Below are 17,360 nucleotides of genomic sequence, written 5' to 3' on the forward strand. Positions count from 1 at the left end.
CACAAGATTTCAAGTGTTTCTATCTCTGAATCTGATTTTACTAAGTGATAATTTGAGCACCAACAATATTCAAAACATTGCATTTGATATCTGCTAAAGAGGTACAGAATAAAGGTAAGACAAATGATAATGTGGAATTTTGTTTATCTGACTGTGACTCTCAGTTATCAAGGAGTTTTTGAATGGAATAGAAATTAGAATCATAGAATCCTTAGAATTGAAAGGGACCTTTGAAGGCCATGTAGTCCAACTCCGCCTGCAATGAACCGGGACACCACAAGTAGATCAGGTTGCTCAGAGCCCAATCCAGCCTCACTACATCTCTGAGTAACCTGTTCCAATGCCTGACCACCCTTATTGTAAAAGCCTTTTTCCTTACATCTAACCCAGGTTTACCCTCTTTAAGCCTGAAGCCATTTGCCCTTTTTCTATCGCAACAGAGGCTGCTAAAGAGCCTGTCCTCTTCTTTCCTGTAGCTCCCCTAATAGGTAGGTTCTGACAGGTTACTAACAAGAAATTTGATGGAATTCTTGCCCAGAATTAACATCCTTGAAGCTATCAGCACAAGGGTTTACCTGGGGAGATAATGGGGAGTAGCACCACAGGGAGGCAGTGTCAGGAAACCAGCTGGGAAATGCATTGATGCACAATGAGGGGAAGTGAGCTAGAGGGAGAGGAAGGATAATGCTCCAAAATGAAGTACTATCAAACAAAAAGGAGGATGAAAGAGTGACGCATGGGGACACAGTGGGACAAATTAGATTAAGAAAATATATTACTTTCATCAGAAAGAAGATCACACATTTCAACCTAATATATTCCATTTAATATTGATAGAATTGATTGCTTCCAACCATTATTATTATCAAAAGTCTCCTTAATACTTAGCAACTCTGAAAGGTTACACAAGTTCAGTCCAAGAAAGAACAGTTTAGAACTCAATATGGCACACCACAACCACTTTTTAAAAGATGCATGCAATCATAGAATAAAGTTGGCCGGAGAGGACCATTAATCTAATCACATATTCAAATCAGGATCAAGTAGAGCACATCGCTCAGAGTGTTCAGCATATGCCCAGCTCATTTTTTAATATCTCCAGGGATAGCGACTGGGCAATTTCTTTCAACATTTGACAGGACCGACAGTGAAGAATGCTTACCTAAAATCCAACTCAAATATCCTGTTTTTAACTTGTGTCGTCAATGTGCACCACTGAGTGAGATACATATTTGAATTTCAAATAGTTTACACCAATAAGATTATAGCAGATAGCTTGACTTCTAGACAAGTTTCAAATGAAAAGGTTCATACAGAACCTTTATCTACTCTGTTTCCAGGAAAACACATAACAGCCATGCCATTGAAAAAAGCATGCAGCTTCAGAAACTCCCATCTTTATCTCACATTGTATGAACTTGTCTCCTATGGATCCACTGCTAGCTGTTCCTTGGGGGTGAAGAGGATTTGGACAGATCAACATCACTAGATTGTTTTCAGGATGGCTTCTCAGAAACTGTACCAGACAGGACTGCTAACTGCAGTATGTCATAACAAGACTTGTCATAGACAAGTCGAGACAAATTCAGCACAGAGGGCAAAACAGCTATGCTACTAAAAAAAAGAAATGGAGATAGCATTTGAATTTCAGACTTGATTTGACTCACCCTCATACACAGACAAGAAGAAAGACGTCATTCATCTGTTATGGTACCTTTCAGTGATTATTACTGATTTTCAAAGTCTGGTAAGATGCATGACTAACCTAACAATTCAACAGTGCTAATGTAGGCCAGTCCTTCTAGGCATAAAGCAAATCTACAAACCTTACAGATTTTAGATTTGTAAGTTAACAGAACATAAATATAGTTTTTGGACCAAAAAGAGCATAAATATAAAATGTAAAAACATTTATAGATACACTTTTTATATTTTTATTCTGAGATATGTCTCACTGAATAATTTAAGAATTCTGCTAACGGTAGAAAACTTGAGTACCTCATAAGAAATGAACTTTGGTTATTTGATCAGGATCAGTGAAGATCTAGTTCCCTCCAAAGTATGTTTGAAGTTTTTACCGATGCCACTACAGTACCTGAAGACACACTGTCATCCTCAAGTAGATCAGTGCATTTAAAATCTAAAGTGAAGGACCTGAAGGCAAATTTATACTCATGAGGCATCTTCTTGTCCAATACATATTTGATCAAAGACCATAATGCACTATTGAAAACCTTAAATAAAAAAAACGAAAACATTTGTCAGATAATTATTCATTTATAAAAGCCAACTTATACTGGCTCTCATTAACATTTCAAGAACTTTTTACCTGTTTTCATTTTCATGTGATGCTTAACTTTCTCTCACACATAACTGACAGTCCTTACTGTGGAACTCCAATACTTCAAGCAAGCAAGCAAGAGAAAACTATTTTCATGCCCAGCTTTTAAATACAGGACAGATTCCAGAGCACAAGTTTTCATTACCTAAAAATCTTTTAGTTTATGTGAAGTAAGCTGATTTTCTCAGACCAGAGCATAGAAGAACATGATCATTACCATTATGAAATGGGCATGACTACTGAGTCAGTAGATGAACCCCATTATAAAAAGTAGGAATATACTGATGGGCAAACAGGGAAAATTTGGTGTCCTACTTTCATGACTGTACTGATGTCTGTTTTTATTCTTGTCACTCTGATGCTCTTTAGGAAGCAGAAATCCTAAAAGAGAAAGTCTCTTTCTGCATCTTTAATTAGATTAGAAATTTCAGACTATGTTTTTCAGAGCCAGTTTCACAGTCTGAATTGAAAAATAGCTAGGACTTAATATAAAAAAATTTATCAGTCTGTTTTTCATTCTCCTTATTTTCAGATTTTTAATTAGTTCTTGAGTTACATATATTAATATTAATAAAAACTTACTTTATTTTGAAAACAATTAAGACTGATGAAGGAAGAATCCACTTTAGCACGTGCCTATATTCAGAATCTACATTGTCTACTATTAGACAGATCATTTCCATATTTTCCTTCTTGAATCACTGTTGGCTAATTCAAAGTGTGCCTTTTAAAAAAAAATCCTTTGCTACGATACACTAACCTTCTTGTGAGAGCAGATGAGATACATATATCTACATCTACTGAATTTTCCTACAAGTCCCTAAGTTACTGATGGATTGTGACCCAAGGAGCAGCCGGTGAAACAGACCAGAAGAGAGATTCAAATTTAAAGCACAGTGCACATATTAAGACATGTTCATAATAAGAGAAGATAATTACAGAACGCCACTGCAAGTTCCATTATGCATTGATTCTTAATAGCAAGTGCCACATTTGAAACATTCAGGAGGCCCTTTGTAAAAACATAGCCACTGGTTTTTAATGACAACATTAAGCTGTTATCTCATCTCTGCAGCCTCTAGATACGTGTTTACTGAACAAAGTTTCACCTTAAAATGTTCTTCAGCCATTTCAGTACCATGGATGCCAGGAGGACAGTGAGTTAGTTCCAAATCCTTCAGAGCTTCAGATAGTTTGGGCTTACTGCTGAAATTATTAATCACATTTCCAATAGCTTTCAGGATAGCAATAGCCTGCCCAATAAATCGGTAGCTCTCCTGGGGAAAGAGGAGAAAAATTAGCTGTTGCTATCTAGATTGTTTTAAGATTTTGTTTCCTTTTAAGATCCCGTTTCCTTTCTGAGCATTGACAGGACATTGGCATTTTTTCCTGATGCTGAAATACTAAAAATTCCTTAAATCCTTATAAACTATAAAATCAATTACGTATTCAAAATTCCAAATTTTCAAAATTCATAATGTGCAAAATTTCACCAACTTTAGCTATTGAAATGAATATATGACAATGTTCTAACAAATAGTATAAAATATATCTGTTACGGATTTATTTTTCTGTATTATTGGTCCTAGAACATTTAATCAAAAATAAGAGGAACATAGAAACTTTCTGCTGCAATAATAAGATGACTGCTGTTAGTTGAAGTGTACAACATTGTTATAGAATAGCATAGGTGAGTATTTGTATTCATCTGAAAACAATGCCCAAATACATGCTGCCTAAGGCATCTTTAATCTCCCCCAGCTTTTCTGTGCAAAAAAATTAGACACTTTCCTGCAAACGACACACTTTAGACAAAGAGATAGTCCAGCAACAAACAATTTTTAATGTCCCAACGTCTCATAATTAATCTCATAATTAATAATTAATTCCTTGCTAGAATAAATATATTTATATGTATATATACATAATGCTGCTTTAATACCTAATCATCAGGTTCCTGAATCTGAACTGCTACGTGGATTTGCCATTATGCTCACCTTCCAATTTATTTACTTAACTTTTGCAGAACTAAGTTTGAGAAGCTGTATTCCCTCCCCATATGCTCATGCCAAATATTTGGGCATACTGCTTGCCAAAGAAATCTTGAAAACATTAATGGCAGTGATACCCATCTATGCTGAAGGCAACAAAGACCAAAAGTTGTAGGAGTTGTAGGAGGATGCTCCCCACGGCATCTTGCCCCAGCTTTGAGAAATTGTTTGAATCAATTTTTCATTTTAGGGATAAAAGCTACTCTGTGACCTAGTTAGTAATATGTGATCTCATGGGACAAAACAAAATTTATTGATGTGACAACCTATTTTACCAGACATGTATGTTTAAACATAGATTATGTGTACTTTTTTACATGCCTCAAAGAGAGAGCTTATACAATAACTTGGACGTACGTATCTCAGCGAGAGTATTTTCTGTATTCTACTTTAACCAGTTCTTCAGTGTGTACTTCCTAATGCTTACTTGCACATTCATACAAGTCAGCTATTGCAAAATTCATTTAAATGTTTCTAGTGTCCAATAAAAACATTTTCTCTACTCATTTTCAATCTACTCACACATTTCATATTAAAATTAATATTATATTCTCAAACATATTAAAAGATCAATAGTATTCCACTTCAAAACCAAATAACAGTCAGAAATAACTTTAACACAATACTTGACTAGCTCTAGACATGCACACCTTTTCGAGATTTCGCATTACAGCATCCTCTTCTCCAAAGACACAGGGCACCATGCTACAAAGATGAATATGGTGCCCTACAGCAGAACTTACTGTAAAGAGAAGTACGTGTCGTCTGCATTAAAAGAAAAAAAGAAAGAAAGAAAAAGAAAATTTAAATTAAAAATAACTTTTTTCATTGTTGGTAAGTCACAGTTATTGTTAAGCTTTTCTTTTCATACCAATGTTTGTTACAAAAGATACCCTCTCGCAGATTCTCTCACTCTCCAAATCTTCCTAACTCCTTGCTTTGCTAAAACTTCCAGATACAGGCAAATACAAATAGGCAAAATCAGAAAAATCATTATTTGCTTATATTTAGATTTTACTTTTTCTGCAGCAGAATAAGTAATTCCACTATTTCGGATGGATATAACCTCAAAGCTTTTAGGTCAGTTTGCTACACTTAAAAACACACTTGCTCTAGGAAACTTCTACAGGAAGTTAAGTGCTCTGGTCATATAAATTACATCATAATTTCTGTGTTTACAAAGACAACTACCAGAAAAATTTCACACATGCACTTCATCTCATCACAATCTTCTATCATTGTCAGAATGGCATTTAGACAAGTACATACTAGCTACAACTTCATATTAAACAGAAGTAAGGCAGCAAGAGTTAGAAATTGCTCACCCCATCCTGAACTTCTCCTCGTTTTAACTACATTGTCTTGGGGAGTGAAATATAAGACACTTCTCAACAACTGACAAAGCAGAAAGAAGAAAGTACCTTCCAGGCTGAACAATCCATATCTCATTTGAAATAAAATGGGAGAGTGGTCAATGAGCCCGTTTCCTACACTTGCTGTAAATTAAAGCTTAATAAAAGCCTGCTGGCCTTGGTAAGAATAAAGAAAATCCAAGGTAGGAAGCTCATAGTTTTGCAGGTGCAAAAAAATGCACATTTTAATGTTTCTGTAGAGAACACAAACATGCAAATACAGAAACTATGCCAAGGAGGTGTGTGTACTGATAAAACCAATCTACAATCAGAATCACATCTTTTCTATATTTTAGTTTGAATTTATTCAATTAGAGGTCTCTAGGAGAGAGTTTATTTTACTACCAACACGCTAGTATTATGGTATGTTCTTTCTACACCCGTTCATTTGAAGCCTGACACAATTATGTTTTATTTTCAAGACATTTAAAATACTGGATGGACATTCTCTGCGTGAATTTTCTAAAGTACATTTTCTTGAACTGTGAACAAGTAGTGCAATATTAATTTATATCTTAGAAAAAATAAACAAGTTGAAAATTCAGTTAATTGCTTACTAAATAAATTTTTGAGACATCTTTTTGAGATTAAACTGGTGTATGTCTCTATTTTCCAGCAAAGCAAAAACCCCCCAATGAATTCACCAGCAAATATATGCTTAGTGCATGTTCAAACGATGTCTTTTTTCATTTAAACCATTTCCAGAAACTAGTAAATATTAAAGGCTCTTGCCTTTTGTTTATTAATTTTAAAAACCTGGAAATTCTTTACACCGAATGCATGGAGTTATATACATAGAGAAATAAATTTTATTGTCTGCTAATTATGAAATTTTGTAAAAATTTCACTTATAATGGAAGATAAGCTATGCAAGGCCTCAGAATTTCTCATCTCATGATTCACAAATCCTATTTCAAGAAAAGCTATGAAGCTTCCTACAGTGTCATTATTCTTTCACAGTTCCACTAAAAATCCTAATATTTTTTTATTTTTCTTTGTCCTTTGACAAATGTCTCAAAGTCATTCTCATTAGAAATAATTTTAAGTAGATTTTGTACTCTGTGACATTTTCTGTATTTTTAAAAATTTTTTTTCTTGCTAATTGCTCTTAAAGAAGAGCGAGAAAAAAAATTATAAATGTTTTGGTAATTATTTTAAATTCATAGCAATTTTGCAGTTTTACCAAACATTAGCTATCAAAGATTTTGATTTAAACAAAAACTTCAGTTTTAGAAAACAAAATCTTAGATAGTGTGCAAGGTAAAGGATCACCTGAATCCCTAGGTAAAAAAGAGCCTTCAGGAGCGAAGCCTCATACGTACCCAACAGGGAGATTTAACACAGTAGCTTTGGTTGCGTATGTATGCATCTTTAGCACAAGTTCCCCTGGAGTCACACATTTCCAAGAGAAATGTTCAACCTTCAGCAGTGCCTTTGAAATACTAGAACCTTCTCGTTTAGCAGCTATAATAAGAAAAAAGGGAGAAAAAAAAAAAGGGGGTGGAGTAGGGTGTAGACTATAATGGCAAAGTTACCATAAATACAGAACTCGTATTTACTTACAGTCTCTGAAATCTTCACATAGGTTTTGGTAATTCAGAGAAAAGAGACAGACAAGAAAAACTCATAGGTGACAGAGAAGATGTCACTATTGTTTTAGAAAACTATGGTTGAAGCAAGGTACTGGAAAAACGTGTAAATTAGACATCTTCCAAGACACTTAAGTTCCTTCTAACACTCCTTAAAAATGCATTTTGTCCACATGTAAAGGAAGAAAACATCCATACAAAGCTTATGCTCATATTACAGATACTTTAAGTATACTTTTGATTATATTTTGATTAGTTTTTGTTAGGAGGGTTACTTTTTTTTGGGGGGGGGGGGGGAAGAGGGGAGGGGGTTCTATTTGGTTCTAGCTGCTTTACTCCTGAAGTAATACCTGACATTTGAATGTCTTTCTAACTTAATCTGATTGTCGTAACAACCAATAGCTTTATTGTGCGCTAATGTTTGTATTCCATTGATATAAACAAATGTATATTCAAACCATCTAAGTTTCTGAATCTTGAAATAATCTCTCTTTAAATATAATTAAGAGCTTACAGTACATTGGTTTAAAAATCAGTTCAAAAATCAACTCTAGTCATATTGTAGACTTTAGTGCATTTTAATCAGTTCAGACATAAAGATTTCAGGAACAGAAATTATGCAGATAAGATAAATAACACAAGGAAATCCATAACAAAAAGATATTGATGAAAAACATGCAGCAAACCATAACAGTAAGGAGATCCTTTCAAGAATATATTCATCTTCCATATGAACTAACAATAACATGTTGCTTGGATTTCAAATACATTTCTAAGAATCTGTTTGCCTACTTAACGATAAGCTGCCAAACACAACAGCACAGACATTAAATTACACACTTGCAGTCTGGAAGGCCAACTGCATCCTGAGTTGCATTAAAAGAACCGTGGACAGGAGGATGCGGGAGATGATTGTCCTCCTCTGCTATGCCCTTGTGAGGCCCCATCTGGAGTACTTTGTGCCTAGACCCCCAGCACACAAAAAGATGTAGAGCTGTTGAAGTGGTTTCAGAAAAGGACCATAAAGGTGACTAAAGGGCTGGAGCATCTCTCCTACAATGAAAGGTTGAGAAAGCTGAGCTTATGTGGGTTGAGGAGGAGAAGACTCTCGAGAGACCTCATTGCTGCCTTATAGCACTTGAAGGGAGCTTACCACAAGGAGAGGAACCAGCTCTTTACATAATAGTGATAGCACAGGGGGGAGTGGTTTCAAATGTAAAAAGGGAGGATTAGGTTAGATGCCAGGAAAATGTTATTTAATCAGTGGGTGGTAAGGCACTAGAACAGATTTCCCAGAGAGGTTGTAGATGCTCCATTCCTGGAACTGCTCAGGGTCAGGTTGGATGGGGCCCCAAGCAGCCTGATCTGGTGGGTGGCAGCAATGCCCACAACAGGGGGCTGGAATTTTTAAGGTCCTTTCCAACCAAAGCCACTCTATGATTCTATGAATATTCACTTTTCTGCATTGGCCTTACCTGCAGTGTCATCCCAGCATACTAGTGCAGAAAAACAAACCAGAATTTCAACAGGTGTCAGACTGTCCACAAGTAAATAATAGGAGACTCGATCATCAGTTGACTGTATAGAGAAAGAATAAGTTCATTTTTATTTTTTATTGAATGTTGTCTGCTCACGCACTTTTCCATTCTCAACTTTAATACGGAATTCCTATGCAAATACAATAAATTATAAAGATAACTCTGCTTATTCCTAGAAATTCTTCAAAGTCTGATGGTGAATGAGCTCCTTTGCTACTGATCTGTCTTAATTTGTGTTACATTTTCTCAGTCGTATCAATATATTTTTGGTGCTTCATCCTAGAATGCTATATATTACTACTTCTTTCATAGGATAATATTAAAGTGTTCTTTTGTAAATTTGAAACAGAATTTTCCTGTTAGCTTATACAACTCAAACATATCAACTTAAAAAAAGAAAACGGTGTTTCAGTAAAAGGTGATTAGGTACGTTTTAGCACAACAGCACACAGTGTCACGTAGACTTCAGGTTAATTATAGTTTGTGAAAATATATCATGAAACGTTTCCAAAAAATTCTTATTATGTGATCATAAATATAAAGAGGTATAAAATTGAAGGTATACTATAGTTATGAAGCATAAACTATGTAGTTAACCTTCTCAGTATAGAGTTTTACATTAAATTCATGCCTAGAGTTTGCACTTCAGAACTCTATAATTACACTTCAGTTAGAGTATGAAACTGGAGCTGGAACAGGATATTCAAGCATGTTGAATAACCCTCTGATAATAGAAACTAATGGCAGGTTTAAAGAAATACTGTAATTTTATGCAATTAAGGATATTTCTAATCCCCACAATAGAACCTCATGCATATCACCATAGGGCTTAGCATGTACAGAGAAAGTATAAGGCTAAGCTAAACAGACTTCTGATTTGGGTATTAGATGACAGGTGAAGATGAAGGAAGAGAATTGAAGAAGGGATTCTGAAGCTGAATCATCACTGAATTTAATTGCTGTTTTCACTGAAGATTTAAAAAAAAAAAAAGATGGAGATGCAATTCAATGTAGTATATACTCTCACTATTAATGTTGATGAGTTGCATACTCCATATTTTTGAATTTATTCTGTAATGGCAATTTCTAACATTTTGTTCTTGATTTGAACACAGAGAAACACTTCCAGATATTTGCTAGGAAAATAATCTGTAATAATCCTAACACATTATTACATTTTCAGTAATAGTAGCTCTACACAATGTACCAATTATGCTTAGGATATATGTATTATCTAATTACCCTAAGTTTTTACAAAGACAAAAAAAAAGTACACAAAAAATTCAATAGTTATGTACCTTAAAATCTGTCTTCTGATAGTTATAAGCATATGTATGTGGCTTATGAAAAACATATAGGTTCCTAGGAAGACAAAATACATATATTATGTATTTCAGATAAATATCTGTTCCATTACATAAGTTTTTAATTAGTACATGCATTATAATCTTCCATAAGTCACACAAAGCTATTCCTCACAAATGGTTCAGAATTATTAGTTTCATTAAAGGTCAATACAGTTCAATGACAATGAAATCAGCTGATAATAACTTATACTTTTGCTGCATTTCTACAGTGCTGTATTGGAGGGCAGGCCATTGGTTTTTCTTATTAACCTATAAACTGTAAGTTGTAACAAGTTAGTATTTTTTTAAGAATTTTCATGCTTAAAAGCTACTGCAATAAGTTAATAATGAAGTGTCACTGTAAGGAAGAACTCTTGTAAAGTTTATTAATGCCTATTCTCAATTTTCTAGTGCTTTCTTACTTACAGAAACTTTTTTTTAAGTCTACAAATCATATCTGAAATACATTAATATTAAATAAACTACATGATTTTTGAAATAATAGATTTTTTTTTTTAACTTGGTGGGAGAATATTAAGTTTCTTTTTTGGAGCAAATGCAGAAGATTTAACCACCTTTATTGCTTTGTAATAGTGATGTTCAGACACAGAGTTTGATCAATCAGTGGCTAATGCATCTGACATAGAAGCACCTTAACTGCTATGTGCTTCAAGACCTGCCATCTTCCACCCACGTCACAGTGTGGCATATGCTTTGTGAAGCAGATGGTTATGCTCTCCAGTACTCTAGAGGGCACATGCAAGGCACCCTAGTGCTGCATCTACAGATTCACTGTCAATAGGAACAGGGTCTGAAGAGAAGCCTTGGAACTAAACTGAAAGGCAGGAAAACTATACAGAAAAGGTCTGTGAAATGATGCAGGTTTAATACAGTCACTTTTCATATTTTATCAGTTACACTGTTACTGTTATTGTATGGAAAAAGACATAAAATTTCTGTTCCTTACTGGAAACAAACACAGAAGTCCTCAACGCTAATCCAGGTTTCCTTGGAAACAGAAGTTTTTTCTGACTTGATTTCTTCCTTTAATTCATCCACTGCATTGCTGTTCATAACAGCATCAGCTGTTTCTGACATTTGTTTTGCATTAGAACTAAAATTCTCGTGCAATTCTTCTGCAGACATAGGAAGACACACAGATTCAATACACGGGCAACAAATACATCAAAGTAAAATCATTCTTATATAAAAAAATTATCCTAAAATCACCAGGGTTTTTCCATACATCTCAGAGTTTACAAATAATAACTATAACATTAACCTAAAAAGATCAAAAAATGACTAAAGCAATTCTGTATAGCGTTTTGTGGCTTCCATCTGAAACTGCTTAAGTATTCTGTCTCATTATACCATTACAAATGAAACTGTGCACTGGAATCTTTAATATGAGCATTAAAACATTGAATCCACTGCTTCTGTTCAGTGAAAAGCTAGTGTGGCATTGTAATTTTTATAACCCACAGAAAACATAAAGGCCTATCCTTGCTGCTGGAACTCAGAATCCCTGTGATGCTACTCACATTAGTCAGTCGAACTACTTGTTAATAGAATTTAATTTCAATAATGTTAATTAATTTTCCTGAGGGAAAAATCAGAAAACTCACTGTTGTCAGAATCATTCCAAAATACCTACACAGAATATCGTGTATATACATTTTGTAATAAATCAATAACATTTTAAGTTGCAATGTAATTTCACAATCTCTGCCTTTACTCTATGAGATTCACATGAATTGTTATAGATGTTACTCAGTCTTCTCCATAAAGTTTTAAGCATAGCCCAGAGCAGCTGAGAATAGTAGAATATAACAGTTGAAACATTAGCAGCTGTTAACTCAGAATGCTAAGAAAAAAGCTGAGTTAATACCCAAACACACCCATATGACAAATAAGAAAGCTAATTAGAAAAATGTATAATTTATTTTTGAGTATGCGTTTTAATATTTCATGTTCATAGAAATGCAGTGATCTTCTGGATAATAATGAGCTTATAAGATGGAAGTGATTGTAATTATTTTGCAACTATTTGTCAAGAATTGAAAGGAATATAATGGAAGGAAATGTGCTATAGTCCCTTTTTTTCCCTTACGGGAAAAGTGCCTGAAAGCTGTAAAATGTAGGCTTCTCCTGAGGTTTGTGTAACGTGGGTTTTGGGCCTCCAGTGAAATAACCAGTATTTGTCTTAGAAACCTGCCTGTTGTAGAGACTGTGAAAAGGGGATCACTGGAGTATAACTATATCCTATAGTTCAGGAGCTATGTTAAACAGTGTTGCTCCTCTGTTCATTCTGAACACAGGGACTAGAGTGCTATCAATAGACATTGTTCAAGATCAGCTGAGTCAATTGATTTCTAAGCTTTCAAATAGAAGATATGCTTCACCTTATTTAAAAGTCAACAGACAAACCTTTCTGTTCTGTTTCATTTATATAGACTGGGACCAGAGGGAACATAACTTTCCAAGGGCAGCTAAAGGAAAGCAAAACCAAAATGGCTGAACTTCCCCCACTTTTCTTTGAAGAAACAGTGAGAATCTTGTGAGAACGTCATCAAAAAAATGCATTTTTTTTCCATTTTTTTTTACTACGTATACCAAAGATAATGCTGTTCAAAGCATTATTTCCTGGAATCATGCAGAAACACAATTCCAAAAACTCTTCATATGACTTGTATGCAAGAAGGGGTACTTCCAAGTATGAAAAACTGCAAACACTAGGTGATATATTGAAGATACAATTTCTGGAATAAAACTTTAACTACATTTCAGCAAATCTGAAGAGCTGCTCTGTACAAATCAGTATTTTAAGGCTGACATACGGAAGATAATTTCAGCAACTAATTGCCTGTAATTATAATACAATTTATTCCTTGAAAAAAATGTAAATACTAAATACAGAGGGATATAAAATGGGGTAAGTGGATGATTAATTGAAAGGCAAAATAACTTGCTCCAGGCAGAATGTCAGACTAATTTAGGATTTTTTGAGGAGGTAGGATTTTTTGATAAAAACACTAATTTTTAGATAACGAAATGCAATAGGTATAACTTAGCCAGATTTCAGGAAAGTAGCTGATTTGATATCATGCTGATATTTATTAGCAAAATTGAATATGATGAGATTTGGTATAAAAAGTGTAAGCAGTGTAATAAAGAGTGCAGTAATACTTATGCAAATGTAAATGCTTGCATTAGGAACACAGTTAGAAGAATTCTATTAAGAACTGGAGGCATATACATTGGAATTGATGAGTAAACTCAAGTTCTCTGCTCATTAATAAATTACAAAGTGACATCAAACCATCCTTATCTCACAAGCTCAAAAAAGCATATTGGTTCTCAAAAAAAATATCAGCATATACAGAGAAGTGCCACTGCATTAGTAGCAATTCATCAGGGCTCCTGTACTAATCAGGGCTAACCAGGAATGTGGCAAAGGAATATAAACTGCAACATCAAAGACTGGTCAAAAAACAGCACCATCTAATTATGCACTTAACACACACATTCCTACTACTTTCCTACAATGTATCTATTGACTGTGCGATCCCTTGGATCTTGGACTTCAAAGGACTTGGATGACCTTTGGAGTGAAAGAAAAGTTTGCTCAAATTATTAACATTATGTTGCATCAGTAAGTTGATAAAACTCCTCCTCTATGATCCATATGATCACGGATTCTGATGCAACAAAAGGATATGGAGACATTTGCAATGATACTAATATTATAAAAGTGGATCATTTTATTATTCTAGAACCAATCTGTACACTAATTTGTAATCTTTTCTACAAGAGGCATTTCCTTACTAGGCTTTCAAGTAAACAGAACATACAGCTGTTGGCTACCAAGGTGCACCAATTTTAGAATCAATAATGGCAACAAATAGTTCAGCATTCCAGCATACGTATGGCAGGCTTTAAAGAGCCATCTATTGCCAACTATTATATTTCCATTGGGTTTTGGGCCAGAGCTAAAACAGGTACTGAGCTGTGAGTTAATAACTGAAGGATTACAGTTCCAGCTCATTAACTTATAGAATTTTGATACAGTGAGATTTCCCTGTTTTGTTTCTATTTCCTGAAAATACGAAAATCCTACAAAGAAATAACAAGAAAAGACATTCTAGCACTACAGTGGTTGAAACGATTAAATGCTTTTACAAGTACAATGTTAAAATAATGTTCTTTGCCTGTACTGAGCATATGTTTCTTGCTTATTTTCCATCTGCACACTCTTCAAACCCTAACAGACTAAAAACAAAAATGCAACATTTATTAAAATTGAAGTTGTCCTTTTCTCTTTTACCTCAGAGAAAACAAAAACAGTTCACGTTGTTCAGAAACGGAACTCTGTGTACAAAATCCAGTATATTTTATTGGAGAATAACATTCCAATGTGAAAAGTGTAATTTTTTCAAAATATTCCTGGGAGTTAGGGAATTTTAAATACCAATATGAGGACTCCAATCTGCAGTTACACCCATTCTTTGAAGTGTTTACGACCAGAACCCATAGACTGATTATATTCTTAAAATGAAGATTAACAGTGAAATCAAATAATATGAGAATGGCAGAAATCTGAATATGAATTTCAAAAATATTTACCTCCAGTACGTCTCTCTGTTTTATGCTGCTCCTATATGAGGGGGAAAAAACATAGTGATTCTAATTTTGCATCATATTTTTAAAGAAAATATTTCCATTCTGCATTAGTCCTTTCTGAGATATAAGAAATGAGCTAGCACATTATCTCTAAAGGAAAAGGAAAATGAAAGCTAAGGGTATCCTTTCCTAGAAACATACGTATGGGATAAAAATGATCAACGTGCCTACTCCTCTACTATTAAAAACTTTATCTGACACTACTGTTCTTCAACAAGTTCTATTCCAAGAAGTAATTAATTGCATTCTAGATGTGGTTCTATTCTATTTTGTTCTCATTCTTGGAGAGTTTATAAAGGTCTCTTCTGACAAGAATCTCTTGTTGTGCATCTACAACTGCCAATTGAAACATCATACTTGATTGCTACAGTATTTTTGGTTTTGTATCAGCAGCATAAATAAAAAAATATCTGCAATTTTTGATAGCTTGTTTGCAAACAACTTTAATCTGGCCATTGCCTTTTCAAAGCTAGAGGAGCTGAATTAACATGACTGAAGATGAAATCCAGTTAGCCTGCCTTGAAAGTCCACTTTGCACTAAGCTATCAGTGGGTTAATTGGACTAACTTTACCTTTGCGAAGGAAAAAAGTGAAGCCTAGAATGTCCGTTACAGATTTTGCAATCATCTTTTCACTCCAGCTCTCCACTTAACAAACACTGTCACCTCCCCTCCACCCAAAATCCTCATCTACATTCATTTCTGTCTATGGCAGAAGTGCTAATGCAGAAGTTGACAGCACTGAGCATCTACATAAACATGGTAATTTCTTGCTTAAAAATGAAAACAAAGTTATTGATGCTCAGTATAATACAACATGAAATTCTACAAACTGGCAATGAGCTAGTTATTTGAGGATACCAAGGTTGCTTTCAGCATTTGCTATTTCTAATCAGATATGTAATTATTTATATGCATATTGTTATTTTCAGCTTCAAAACTAGAGAAAGAAAACCCTCCAATAATAAATCTCCTAGAGATACCCATAGTTTTTTTTTAATTAAAACATTCAAGATGGGAAACAAAGAAGATTATTCTGCAAGTTAAAAACTTTTTCTTTTTTCATCAGTTCAAATGCAGTTCTACCTACATACCACAGCTATTAATGGCCTCAACATTTTTCAGATAGTATTTAAACTGAGGCAAAGGCAAGGTTCAAGAACAAGTTAACTAGCTGCTCTAACTTCTACTCTAACTAACTTCTTACATTTCACCTCTGAATCAGACTGCCCTCAGACTAAATCATATTCACGTCTTCTTACCACTCTTTTTTTTGATCACTATCTCTCTTTCATATATTTTCTTACTCATCCTTGAATTTCCTTGGTTGCACGCCCTACTCTGACAGAGCAGCTTTCTACAATCAGAATGGCTCTTAACTCCAAGACCAGAGGAGAAAAGCAAGGTGATATTCTAAACTGTTTCTATGCCTCTAGCAAACAGATGTCTATTACTTTACAATTAACTAAATCTGTGTTTGTTCAGCTATAGAAACAGAAGTAACCCAACCAATAATTATAATACTACTTACAGAACCTTTTTGTCCTGCTGCTTTTGTAACGGTTTTTGTAATTTGCCATAATTAAAAACATTTCTTTTAAAAGAACATGAAATATGATTACATATATTGTTTGTAAGTGAGCACAGAATGCAGAGTAGCCAAAAACATCTTACTGCAAAGAACTTTCCTTCACTATAGCACTGCCTTATTTTTAACTAATAAATACCCAATAAATAATATCTAAACACATGTACACTTTCTATACATACAATGGGCACAGAACAGTGTAAGAAGAAATGAGTTTCAGATCTGAAATATAAAAATTACATTATAGTATATTCTGAAGAGGAAACATGTAAATAAGTACTCCAAAATTATATAGCAAAATATTTTCCTTTTACTTCAAATTCTACCAGAATTAATAATTGAGTTTTCCTTGTCTATGAAGATACCTAATACTGTCTTCAGCAGTATGCCTGTGGTCTTCAAACACATTATGCAACTCTATACATCAAGTTACTGTACCTCAAACAAATTTCAGAAATATTACTGCATGCATATTTATCAGTTTGTCCAAGAAAGAGACTGCAGAAGTTTTAAAATAATTGAGTCATCTTTTCTACAAGCTTGTAAAGATCAGCATTTTGAGGCTGTTTTCCCTTCATGTAGCCCTTTGGATGGACATATTTTATAGAGTCTTTTAAAGAATTTTCTATACTGTAATCATATTGAACGTAAAAAGCACTCCTTGGGACAGAAATAAAAGCAGACAGGAATAACTGCAGTAAACACAAGTTGGGAGCACATATTTTCCAAAATATAATTGTTTTTCTGGTTAGATGCAGATTTTTAATTGTATTGAAAGACATTTTTATACATACTAGGCAGCTTTTCCCCTTCAGT

The 17,360-nt window shown here is 34.2% G+C and overlaps 1 protein-coding gene across 4 annotated transcripts in view; it reads right to left on the minus strand.

Annotated features, from left to right (window-relative positions):
* ADGB (androglobin) overlaps positions 1-17,360 on the minus strand; it is a 73,981-nt gene that overhangs the window by 26,961 nt on the left and 29,660 nt on the right. For 3 of the 4 annotated variants that reach the window (XM_048936743.1, XM_048936747.1, XM_048936745.1), the window contains 8 exons: positions 14,901-14,931; positions 11,245-11,413; positions 10,230-10,293; positions 8,869-8,971; positions 7,127-7,268; positions 5,043-5,157; positions 3,451-3,618; positions 2,096-2,234 (listed from right to left, as the gene is read on the minus strand). In XM_048936743.1, coding sequence (XP_048792700.1) covers positions 2,096-2,234; positions 3,451-3,618; positions 5,043-5,157; positions 7,127-7,268; positions 8,869-8,971; positions 10,230-10,293; positions 11,245-11,413; positions 14,901-14,931 — 931 coding nt within the window. The remainder of the gene's footprint in view (positions 1-2,095; positions 2,235-3,450; positions 3,619-5,042; positions 5,158-7,126; positions 7,269-8,868; positions 8,972-10,229; positions 10,294-11,244; positions 11,414-14,900; positions 14,932-17,360) is intronic. The other variant, XM_048936744.1, reaches the window with a different exon arrangement.

The sequence above is a fragment of the Lagopus muta genome, chromosome 2 (genome assembly GCF_023343835.1).
Source record: "Lagopus muta isolate bLagMut1 chromosome 2, bLagMut1 primary, whole genome shotgun sequence".
Taxonomy (NCBI): Eukaryota; Metazoa; Chordata; class Aves; order Galliformes; family Phasianidae; genus Lagopus; species Lagopus muta.